The sequence below is a fragment of the Mixophyes fleayi genome, chromosome 4, assembly GCF_038048845.1.
Source record: "Mixophyes fleayi isolate aMixFle1 chromosome 4, aMixFle1.hap1, whole genome shotgun sequence".
Taxonomy (NCBI): Eukaryota; Metazoa; Chordata; class Amphibia; order Anura; family Limnodynastidae; genus Mixophyes; species Mixophyes fleayi.
Window position 1 is genome coordinate 109556465 of NC_134405.1, and position 12536 is coordinate 109569000.

A 12536-nucleotide genomic window follows, 5' to 3' on the forward strand; every position below is an offset into this window, starting at 1 on the left:
CAGGAGGACATGCACATTTCACCTGATATGCCCCGCTACTCTCATCAGAGTATGTTAAATTTTGCTCCCTTGACTGCCCTCTTTATTTGCTATTTATAGCACCATCCCATTAAAATGGGCAAACATGCACAAAAATAGGAGTATGATGTCACAAGACCTGTGAAATTTTCTGCAGTCTTGCAGGACCTTTTGGGTTTCCACTCACATGAATGCCGATAGAGCAAAGAGCGATGAGCGACGTTGTGGTGAAGCTTTGCTTGAATGGAGTTGTGCTTATAACAAGCATTATGAATTTCTAGAGTGATTGAGTTTCACTTTTGTTTTTCTACATGCGCAATGCTAACCTGCACAGTATTTGAAAATGTGCATTTCACATAATTTATAATCCGTGAACACAGTAATGGTCAATTCATTCTGCTGTGTTGTGTGGTTGGGGTAGGACTGGTAACACCTGTGAAAAGTGCCAAATATTGTAACCAAATGCAAATAAATGACAATATTTTTATGAACAATTATTACAATTTCAGTTATCTCAGAGTTAAAGCAGATGTAAAGGCAGAAACAAATTTTTTCCCCCCAAAGTGCCTCTTTCCCCTATCAAAAATGACCCTACTGGCACTACAATTTCCCTTTCTGAAAAAGGACTGCCTCTTTTTGTTTGCATGTTTTGCAGATATTGTATGCAATTTATTTATTCCTTAAGTGAATTAGAAATGGTTTGAGATGCAAGGTCAGGTACAAACTTCTGCTGTTTTTTGGTAATGACACTTCTGAAATAAATCACCTGTATCTAAGCAACTGATCTCATAGCAACTTGAAGCACCTTTCCACAAACAGTGTAGTTCAATTTTTTTTTCCATCGGTCAGTGTATTAAAGGGGTAAGAACTTCAGGAGTTCTCCACAGATTGCAGATGCACCCAGAACACACAGGTACGCTTCTGTTCCTTGCTAATTCTATGTATTCAATGGGAATTAACATGATAATGCATTTAAACTAAATTATATTACTTGAATTTAGCTGGGCAAAACATTAGAAAATACATTAGGCAATAATTTATTAAAATATTTTTAACAAGTATTTCACTATTTTTATTTATTTATAGATTATTTATGTATAGGTTTTGGCATGTTTTGTATCTTTTCCTTGCATTATCCTCTAGAATAATAACATATAGCATATGGTATGTTATGTGACATGAAAGCTTTTTAATTAAGAGTTAGCTTGATAATAAAGTTGCTGAAAAGAACACAGATGTGCAATTAGAGCAGCTGGAATATAGAGCATGGGTCTGATAACACTATGCCAAAACTCTGCAATGTCAAGTACAGCCATTGAAATGCTACTGAGGACTTTAAACAGTGTCTAATTGGCAGACAAATAAAGGATGCACTAGGAATTTTGTTTGTAAAGCTTATAATACAATCTAGCCAACACTAGTGAGAAATGCATAGTTAAGTGAATCATTTGTTTTTTTATTGATATGTAGCTTCTTGTTGGCAAAGTCTTAGAGCAGTAAAACATAAACACAAAACATTTCCAAAAAAAGTTACGAATGTTACCAGAAATCTGCAAACTATTTCTTCCATTTCACACTGGATATTTCCACAACAATAAAAAATATGAACGGATGGGTGGACCAGCTTATTGACTGGCAACAAATCAGATTTGTATAGATAAAGGAACACACAAACTGACACTAATGTTGGTATGTTTGCAACAAATTCAAAGAATGTATTTAAATAGAAATGTACATAAATTTTGGAAACATTTTATTAATGTCATCTTTAGCATAAACAACAGCAACGCATCTTGTTGGCATGGCATCACCTTTTATTCATTTGCATCAGTTTTCACAAATGATCTCCATTAAGTTCGTAAATTATAGTGTCAAATCAGTGGTCAAAGTGGACCCGTATACAGTGGTATACCATACTGCCCCTTCTCCTACTGCTTTGTCTGTAAACCTATCAAATTCACTAACATTTTACATACCTCCACTTTGACTACTGTGCCAAATGTTAAGAAAATTCATATAACTGTAGCAGTAGACTTCCTTATAGTAATCTTCATTCCACTTATTTTATTGCAGCAATCTTCTTTTACAGTTTTCATTTGTTCTCAGACCATAGTAGCTATTTCATTTTGTGTTGTTGTAAATATGTTATGTGATGCTAATTTACAAATGAAGTTGATGTGCAATAGAATGGCTATTTAGGAAATAATGTGATATACAGCAAAAATCATCTTTAAATTCTCTTCATTGACTTTCCAACAACTCTCTGTAGGCTTTAGCCTTAAGAGATGCAATCATTTGTGAAACACCATACTGTTTTTCTTTATCCTGGAGGGTTAAGAGATTATCTGTACAGAACAATTACTAACAGTTCCAGTGAAAAATGAAAAAACGTGTTTTATTCTGTTTTGTGTTAAAAGTGTCTATAAATTCTAACACAACAGGTGAATCTTTATTTAGTTGAGGAAAATGTGATTAGATATAGTTTGCCTCCTGCAAGAATACTGTACTACTTTTCTATGCAATCATTAGAGCAGGAATGTTGATAAAAACACAATTGGTACATTAAAACTAGCATTGGCCCTGGGTTCTACTTAAGCCGAATACATTCTAAATGCTTGATTATCCATTTATGCATATGAATATTTGAATTTCCACTCTGTTTACTTTTTGTCCTTTTAAGTAGAACACACTGCAAGCTTCTGTCCATGAATGTATTCATGTATGACTGTATTAATATGGGAAGCACATGTCATACTCCAAGTATATTGTAGACATTTTCAAGAACATCTCTCAAAATCCAATTCAATATATGAAGCAAGCCCCTCACCCTAAGCTCACTTTATGTACTACTGAAGTTATAGTTGCATAACTGAGTATCAATGTAGGATGGTCTGGGTCACAGGTCCAGAATATTGACCAAAATTCCCTTATGAACTATCATTTATTCCCCACATCGACTCTATATCTAAATCATGTTACATACATCTAAAGAACATTTCCAGAATACTCACATATCTCACACAAGACACCACAAAAACCTTAATGCATGCACTCATCATCTCCCGCATCAACTATTGCAATTCCCTTCTTACTGATCTTCCCAAACTCAGACTTGAACCTCTAAAATCAATTTTGCACGCAGCGGCTATATTGATTTTCCTTGCAAACCAATTTTCCTCTACTGAGCCACTCAGTCAGTCTCTACATTGGCTGTCTGTATTTCAACAAATCCAATATAATATTCTTCTACTAACATACAAGGCCGTCAGCAAAATTACACCGACATACATTTCCTCACTTGTCTCAAAGTATCTCCCAACTCGACACCTCCATTCTGCACAAGATCTACGTCTCTCTTCCACTCTCATCACATCCTCCCATTCACGGTTACAGGACTTTTTTCGGGCTGCACCCACTTTGTGGATTTCCCTCCCTCACACAGTAAGACTTTCCTCTAATCTTCAAACCTTCAAGCGTTCTCTGAAAACCCACCTCAGGCAAGCTTATGATATTCCTCAACCACCCTCTTAATCTCCCTAGTTTACCCTATTACCATCCTCTATATTATTATTATTATTATTATTATTATTATTATTATTATTTATAGGGCGCCACTAGGTATCCGTAGCGCCATACAGGGACAGACAGAAACACGATACAGGGTGAGACAGCACGGTACAGTTAACAAAAAGCACAGTAACTCCGAAGCTCAATGTACAGCTAAATGAGAGGTGAGAGCCCCCAGCGGGGTAGAGAGAGGGGTAGAAGGGCAGGATGACCTCGTGGGAGAAACAAGGAGCTGAAGAGCAGAGTTAAGGTGGTGGAGAACAGAAGGAGAGGAGGTATACAGCTAACACAAGACAACAACCCTCTGACCAACATTGCTACACACAGAGCTCACTGAATACTTTTACCTTTGCATTCTAGCTGGTCCAGTGTGCAATATGATGTAGCACGTGCCCTTGTGTTTCAAACTCCCATTGTCCCATAGATTGTAAGCTTGTGAGCAGAGTTCTCTGACCTCTCTGTCTGTATGTAATACCCAGTATTGTTTTATTAATGTTTGTTCCCAATTGTAAAGCGCTACGGAATTTGCTGGCGCTATATAAATAAATGCTGCTGATGATGATGATCAATAGCACACCAACACCACAGCACCACAAAGTGGACAAGCATGGTACACAATCCCAATGAACAGCCTGTTATGCAGCATACAGTTACTGGCTATTCAAATGCTCTGGCTACTTTCTTTACGGCAATCCACTCCTCCAGTTCATCTATTATCTTTCTCTCTCCTTCTCTCCTCTTAACCCCTGATCACCTCTTCTCCAGTACTCAGCTCACATATTATCTACCTCTCTCTCCTCTTATCCCCCATATAAACATTCCTCTAGCACTCAGCTCACATATTATCTATCTCTCTCTCCATTTATCCCTATGTCACTAGTCCTCCACTACTCAACTAACATATTATCTCGCTCCCCTCTTATTACCACTTATCACGTATTCGTATTTTCAGTACTCAACTCACATATTGTCTGCCCCTCTCCTCTTATCTGAGATGGCCACTCCTCCGGTATTCATCTAACATATCGTCTATCTCTCTCCCCTCCTAATCCCCAGATCACCTCTTCTCCAGTACTCAGCTCACATGTAGTCTATATGCCTCTCCTCTTATGCCCAGATAACCTCTTCTGAAGTAATCAGCTCAAATATCGTTTACGTCTCTCCTCTTGTCCCCAGATCACCTCTTCTGCACTACTACGCTCAAATATCATCTGTCTGTGTCTCTCTCTCTCTCCTCTTATTCCTCCAAATCACCTATTTTCCAGTAAACAGCTCACATATTGACAAGTGAGGCCATAAGCTGAACACACTTAAACTCATTTGTTTGTGCCAGAGTTATGCACTTACCTATGAGAAGTTCCATTACGTACTCCAGACAATGGTAATCCAGAGGGAGATCCTGTTGGCTGCTCTATATATTCTTCCCCCAGTGGCTGCTGGGCCTCTTTTGCTGCACAAATTCGGTGTAGCATGGTCACAACAGTCAATCAGGCTCAGTATTTCTTATTGCCTTGGGTTGTTTATTCTGATCTTTCTGCAGTTTTCTTCCCTTCTCTCCTGTGTTTCCTTTCTCCTGTTTGTTCCCTGGCTTTTTCAGTGAATCTCCCCTGCTGCCATTCCTACATATCCCACCCTCACCTCCATCCCAAGTCTCCTTCCATTTCTGTCAGTGTTACCATCCCCCAGCTCATTTCTTTTCCAGACTTTAACCTTTAGCTAATTTCACCTACCCCTCTCATCTAGCCCCCCCATTTAATAGCCTTTTACAACCCCCCCTGCGTTTCACCCGCAGCAATGTCGCGGCCGAGAAGATCCTCCGCCCCCGGCCATTGCCAAGTTTGCTTCCAGGCATCTCATAGGAGCCATCTTGCTTTGATGTCCCCAATCCGGCTTGCCACCGCGGTTAATGCTGCCAGAATCGGTGGTGGTAAACATGGTGACTCCATGGCACCCTCCTTTATCCTGCTGTCACAGTTGGCCACTGGAGCTCGGCAGAGTCTCCACCTGCTGTGGTAGCATGGCCTGGCTCCTCCACTGGACCCACTGGTATAAGGGGGCTGGATGGCAATACACATCCAATAACCCCCTATCGACCTGGGGTGAATGTTACTGACCCCCATGCTCCTTTACAGAGGTGGTGGGTGGCCACCTACCCCACTTATTGCTTCACCCCTTCCACCCCTTGTTTTCCTAGGACACCCAGATCTTTCCCCCTAGCCCTTCAGCCCTCTCCTCATACCTGGGTCTCAGCAGACATCCCCCCACCACCGGGCCCTCTCCGATACATCACCCATCCCAAGGGACCCCGCACGCTGAACCCTTCTGGATCCTGTGGCCCGCACCCATCCTCCCTACCTCCCTTCTGCCCAACCACCATGGTCTGCCCTATGCCCCTTCCAGACTTTCACTTTCTCCAGACATCTCTGAGATTCTCCAACCCCTCCCAAGTTTCACCACTGTCAAACACGAGCGATAACCCACCAGATCAGGTTAGGGACCTGTGCAAGCTTTGAAGTTGCTCACTTGCATTCTTGCATTTTGGAGGTAGAAAGACACCGGGGAGGGGGGGGATGGTGGCTAATCCTGCGGTTGGTGGTGTCTGCTCCTGCGCTGTTGAGAGTGGCATTAGAAGCCAGCACTAGGGGCAAGATTTGTAAAAGTGTATAGGTGGACATGTTTGCACTCACGGATATGGCCAAGAGAGATGGTGGCTACTGGGGTTAGAGGGGGTATAGGTAATGCCTACCAGTCATGCCCTAACTGGTTGCAAGTTTTTTGTATTTTTCGAGGCCGCTTACATAGAGACTGGCCAGCTGTCCTCATCAATATCAGGTGTTCTCTCCATTTGATTAACGGGATGCAATTCAGTGATGGTGCGTCAACCGCAAGCTTGTAACGTGAATGCTTTAGATGAAAGGTCAGTGGGCAAGATATCATGCCATTCGGTATCAAAGACGTAGAGATCAGGATGGACATGATGCACCCGGTGGGAATTATCAGAACCGGTTGGCGTCACGTGAGGTTTTCAGTTCAGAGTAAGCAAAGCATTCCCTTACTGACTAGGAACAGGTGCTTTGCATTCAATTCTTCTGCCTGCATTGCTGTGTCCAGGCAAAAATGGGTCATGAGGGTATCGTCCACTACATGAACAAATTCTTGCTCATAGGCCCTGTGGACTCCTTGGCTTGCGCGGGTTCGCTTTTTGCAGCCCAGGCCTTAATTGCGATGCTCGGGGTTCCGGTGATGACAAAATGGAAGGCCTTTCTACTTGCCTATAATTCCTGGGCATTGAGATCAACACCATTGCAGGGAGCTGTCATCTGCCACGGATAAGGTGGCCAAGCTGGAGGCATTAATCCTGCTTGTGCTGGGTTTCAATTGACACAAGTCCAGTCCCTTCTGGGGTGTTTCACTTTTGCCCTCTGCATAATACACATGGGAAAAATACTTACTGTAGGAAGCTGCAATTGGCTACGACAGGGTTCACATGACCCCACTCCTGGCTGCTGTTGTCCAAAGAAATTAAAGTGGATCTTCAAGTTTGTATATCTTTCTTGAGGAGCTTTAGTGGAAATCAAATGTGGCCTTGGCCATCAGTTCCAAGTTGGCATTTAGATCCGCACACAAACGCTTTGGGTTCCAAGGGTTTTTGGGGCTTACTTCAGCAGCAAATGGTGCACTGCACCTTGGCCAGACACTTGGGGATGTTCCGGCTTCATTCGGAACCTACTGGCCTTGGAACTGTTCCTGATCATCGTGAGAGTGGTCAATTAACAGACAAAGCACTTTTGGTGGTCCACCTCTTGCAGCACTTGGTGCTGCCTTGCTTGGAAAACGAGGTGAAGAGAAAAAAAGGTTATCAGTGGAGTACCCCAGGGATCTGTACTAGGACCAGTACAGATATATCTTTATTGACGACATTGCAAATGGTATTAAAGAGAAAGTATGCGTTTTTGCAGATGACACAAAGATATGCAATAGGGTTGACACACCAGGAGGGGTAAAAGAAATGATTAATGATCTAGGTAGACTAGCAGACTAGAGGAAAGGTCAAGAGTGTGGCAATTACAGTTTAATGCCAAAAAAATGCAAAATCATGCACTTGGGTCTCAAAAACCCAAAGTCTAAACATATCATTAACGGCACTATAATGGAAAATTCTAATGAGGAAAGGGATCTAGGAGTCACTTTCATGTGACTTAAAGGCAGGTAAGCAACGTAACAAAGCAATAAGAAAGGTAAGTCAGATGCTGGTGTCACGGTTATAGACACCGTAGAGGGCACCAGCTGGTATTTACGCAACTGAACAGGGTGGTACAGAGTCTAATGCACCCTCAGTCTTCACCAGGGACCCCCACAAGGATGTATGGTCTTGGCTGCATGGGATGAGCAGGTCGCGGTTCTCCAAGTCAGTTACCAGCGTGGTGATGGTAGACAGGAATGGTCAGACGGTCCAGGTCAAGCCAAAGAGTAGAGCAGTACATGGATAGATCCAGAAGAAGTGTCAGGAACAAGCAGGGGATCAAAGTCAAACAGTCTGTGCAGTGCCAAATCATAGTCCAGTAGAAGAAGCCAAGGAACAAGCCAGGAGTCAGCAAACCACTATGGAGAATACAACAGGAAGTGCTGGAGCTGGTGAGAACCAATACTCTGGCACCCTAATGGTGCCAGAGGATATCAGGAAAGGCTGATTCGGCTGACAGGATGCCAAAGCAGTGCGTCCCGTTGCCTAGCAACAGCACTCAATGGCATCTGCGCATGCGCGCGCTACGCGACATGGGGCCCAGAGGACAGTTGGCCGTCCCCTGCACCTAGGAGGAGCGCGGAGATGGCGCCTGACAGTACTCCCCCCCTCCACTCTGAAGGGGTAACATGACTCCTCAGAATCTCCCTCAAGAGACGAGGAGCATGAAGATCTTCTTTGTTGACCCAAGATCTCTCTTTGGGATTGTAACCCTTCCAGTGCACCAGGAATTTAGCCTTGCCTCTAAGAAGGCACAATTTTAAAATTTGTTCTACCTCAAAATCTTCGCCCTGGACTGTCTTGATAGGAGGAGGCAGAGAGGAACACTGGGTAAATTTGTTCAGGACGAGTGGCTTCAGTAAGGAAATATGGAACTTATTATGTACGTGGAGGGAGGGGGTAACTGGAGTCTATAGGTAACAGTGTTGACTATCTGAGAAATAGGAAAAGGACCAATATAGCAAGATACGAGCTTCATGGAAGGGACCTTGAGCTTAAGGTTGTGGGTAGCCAGCAATACTTTATCCCCTACGTGGAGAACCGGAAGGTTTCTTCAGTGGTGATCCGCAAAATTCTTGTAGAGATCAGAAAATTGCTGCAGTTTGGACTGTACTTGGGACCAAACCTGGACAAAATCACAAACCAAACTCTGAGCTGCTGGCACATAGGATTTGGGTAGCTCCGTGAGAGTGGGTAATACAGGATGTATTCAATACAGAATGAAGAAGGGAGACAGACCAGTATACTCATGTGAATGGTTGTTGTGAGAGAACTCCGCCAAAGGTAGGAACTCACTCCATGAGGATTGCCTCTCAGAGCAGTAACACCGAAGATAAGACTCTAGGGGCTAGATTTACTAATCTGCGGGTTTGAAAAAGTGGGGATGTTGCCTATGGCAACCAATCAGATTCTAGCTTTCATTTATTTAGTACCTTCTACAAAATGACAGCTAGAATCTGATTGGTTGCCATAGGCAACATCCCCACTTTTTCAAACCCGCAGCTTAGTAAATCTAGCCCTAGGTCTTGGTTAACTCGTTCGGTCTGGCCATTCGTCTGTGGATGATAACCAGAGGAAAATTTCAAGCTAATCCCTACATGTTTAAAGAATGCTCTCCAGAGCTTAGAGACAAACTGCACCCTGCGGTCCAAAATGATTTTCAGAGGACAACCGTGGAAGCGGAAGATGTTCTTTATAAAAAGCAATGCTAAATTGGGTGCGGATGGTAATCCTTTCAAAGGAATGAAGTGAGCAAATTTGAAAAAGTGGTCAACCTTGACCCAGATAGAGTTGTAACCATGACTGCTGGGGAGGTCAGTGATGAAATCCATGGACACGCTGTTCCAAGGGGACTCCGGTACGGGATCAAATTATAGGCACTTCTTAAGTCCAACTTGGTCAAGATCTGAGCTCCATGGAGATGGTCAAAGAGTTCAGCCAATTGCCCTTTTACTGAAGAGGGCAATTGGCTGTTTATAGAACAGTTGCATTGGAAATTAGGGGGTTTAGTGTGGTCACTTGGTGGCTGGTTGGGTGTCTGTTAAAGGACTCCAGTTGGGCAGGAAAGCTTTTGTGGTCAGCGACTGATACATATGGTGCTATTGCTGATTGGCCGCAGGTCACTGCCCCTTTCAAGGCAGGATCCTTTGACCTGCTATATGTGGGCCCGTCATTGTGAGTCAAGAATGGCTGTAGTCACTCTGATGCCATATATAGCACCAGCCAATCGTAAGGGTGTATTCCTGGGAACAGTGGTTAGTGCCGGATGGCTATACACTGTTTTGGTTTAGGTATTAGTTGTTAGCTGGCCTGCAAAGGCTTTTGCTGCCACCATAAATTATGTAATAAACTGTGACCTTTTACCAAAACTTAAATTGATGTCAGTGTCTTTATTTATGGGCTTAATCATGTTTTAAAGGTGAACAGGTAGGAAGGTTTGTGCAATGAAGAAAGGCATCAACAGTATGCAGTTTATAACTATCTCTCTCCTCTTATCCCCAGATCAAACTCCTTCAGTGCTCAGCTCACATACCATCTATTTTTTTTCTAGTCTTATTCACAAATCACCTTTTCTCCAGTCCTCCTCCATAGCAGCACCATCCCATTTTCCTCCTCTCTTTTCCCTTCCCAAAATCTCCTCTACTTCTCTTCCACAACAGCATAATCACTAATATCCTCTTCCTAAGATTACCAACACACATCCTTTCCAGTCTAGCTACATGTGCCTGTTTTACTTAGCTCCATTCTACTCCAGCCACTAGTTTTGACTCCTAGTTACTGTTTTCTCCTTTCTAGTCCCCTGCAATGCAGAACAATTCTTAGCTCTGTTCTACTATAGTGCTACATAATGCTCTAGTTGAGTATATATAGAGGCCTCAGATAATAATTTCACTGCGCCTCTATTGTTTTGGCATTTTCTTTGTTGGAAAGCAGTGGAAGTTGATTTTTTATAAATGTTTTAATAGTTAATTTTCCTTATTTTTCTATTTGGCTTGTATTATTTTGCCATTAAAATTGGAAGATGGATTGATATAAAGAAGGTATGAACATATGTGGTGCACAATTAATTACAAGTTGAGGCATGGATTTGTAGATACTGGTACTACAGGCTTCCATAACCTCCTAAATCATTGGCAACAAGATTACATACATATTTAATGGTATTAAAAGTATTGATACTTTATCCTTTAAAACAATTAGCAAATAAAAATTCACCATTAGGAAACATATATTACTATTTTGTAGGCAGTATAAAACATACATTTTCACTTACAGGTCATTATTACACATTTTCTACTCTGCCCATGCTGAACCTCTGCATCCTTCTGGAATTCTGAGGGTTCTGGTTGCTGATGCTGTATATAGGCTTGCAGAGATCCGCAACCAAAACCTAATGTATAGCAATCCAATGCCTGAGGAATCCAGAGGAGAAATGGTGGAATAGAGGGAAATAAAGTATAAGAAAAAATACTTATTTTACCCCTTAAGGGGGGTAAAATAAGTATTTTTACATAACAATGCTCTCAACATAGGTACGCAAAACATAAAAATGCTCTCAACATAGGTACGCAAAAATTACATGGTAGGTCCCTCTTAATATATTTTGCACTTTGTGCCAATATCTTACATACAGAATATCTCCAGATTATGCAGTACATGCAACAAGAACAAGCCATAGCAAGTCACACTGCTTCAACTGGTCTGTCAAGGGCATTCCCCCCTTCACAGCTGCCACTTGTACAATCAAAGTGAAATGCGCAGTAGAAAGTTAATGTATAAATATTATCTTTCTGTTTTGACTAATTTTGCCTCCTATCTAGCAGATTCTCAAAACATGAAAAGGGTAAATGCCAACAGAATAGCCCTTAGATCTGATGCCATATTCCATATCTTCTGCCACTTGGGATTTTTAAAGGTCCAGGAAGATTAGAACCTAATGCTCTGTGCACATATACATAGGCAAGGAAACAGTCCGGGAAATGATTCTGGACGTTCTGAATATGATGCAGTATAACATCACCGAGGTTATGCCCAGAGTGGCCCCGGCTACAGCTGCTACTGTGATAATCTTCATATTTTTGCTCATAGTCATTTGGAATTATGAAGAGACCTCATCAATACCAGGTAAGAAGAATAAGTGATTTCTTAATATATACACTAAACTAAATGTGGATTAATCATACCTCATACAAATCCAACCATATTGGGTTAAATTTGATCTGGAATTGTGGAAAACTGGCTCAAACGTAACCCCCATCATTGCGTTTTTGAGGTCATTATTTGAAACAGCAGTGCAGGAAGGAGGAGGAACTGCTCTGCACATCTAGTTGCTCACTGTGTAGCCCAAAGAGCCACAGCAGTGTAATCTGCTCATACAAACTTGCTAACCGCTCTGATTCATCAGTGTTTGCCCGAACACACAGATTGCTCTTCATATGAGACAATCTTGCTGCTTAGCACAAGCACTGTGCAAACAATTACTGATCAGTTTGGTCACAAATACAGGAAACTAAATTGGAGAGATTTCAATGATTGGTGCTTGGGGCAAAACAGATATCCGTGCACACACTTCCAATCAATTTCAATCAGAAACAATTTTGCCACATTATTATAGTACATGTATGACTTGTTTTAAGAATGTTTAAAAACCCGATTAACATTATGTAGATAAAAATTAAAGTGTAGGAAAACTAATAAATATGTCATA

General features: G+C 41.9%; 1 protein-coding gene across 2 annotated transcripts in view; it reads left to right on the forward strand.

The window, feature by feature from the left end:
- The first annotated feature begins 810 nt into the window (after window positions 1-810).
- Window positions 811-12536, forward strand: part of CYP19A1 (cytochrome P450 family 19 subfamily A member 1) — a 62016-nt gene continuing 50290 nt past the window's right edge. Inside the window, exons 1-2 of one of the 2 annotated variants that reach the window (XM_075207990.1) lie at window positions 811-931; window positions 11789-11953. In XM_075207990.1, coding sequence (XP_075064091.1) covers window positions 913-931; window positions 11789-11953 — 184 coding nt within the window. In that variant the 5' untranslated portion in view covers window positions 811-912. Of the gene's footprint in view, window positions 932-11652; window positions 11954-12536 lie in introns of both variants that reach the window. The other variant, XM_075207991.1, reaches the window with a different exon arrangement.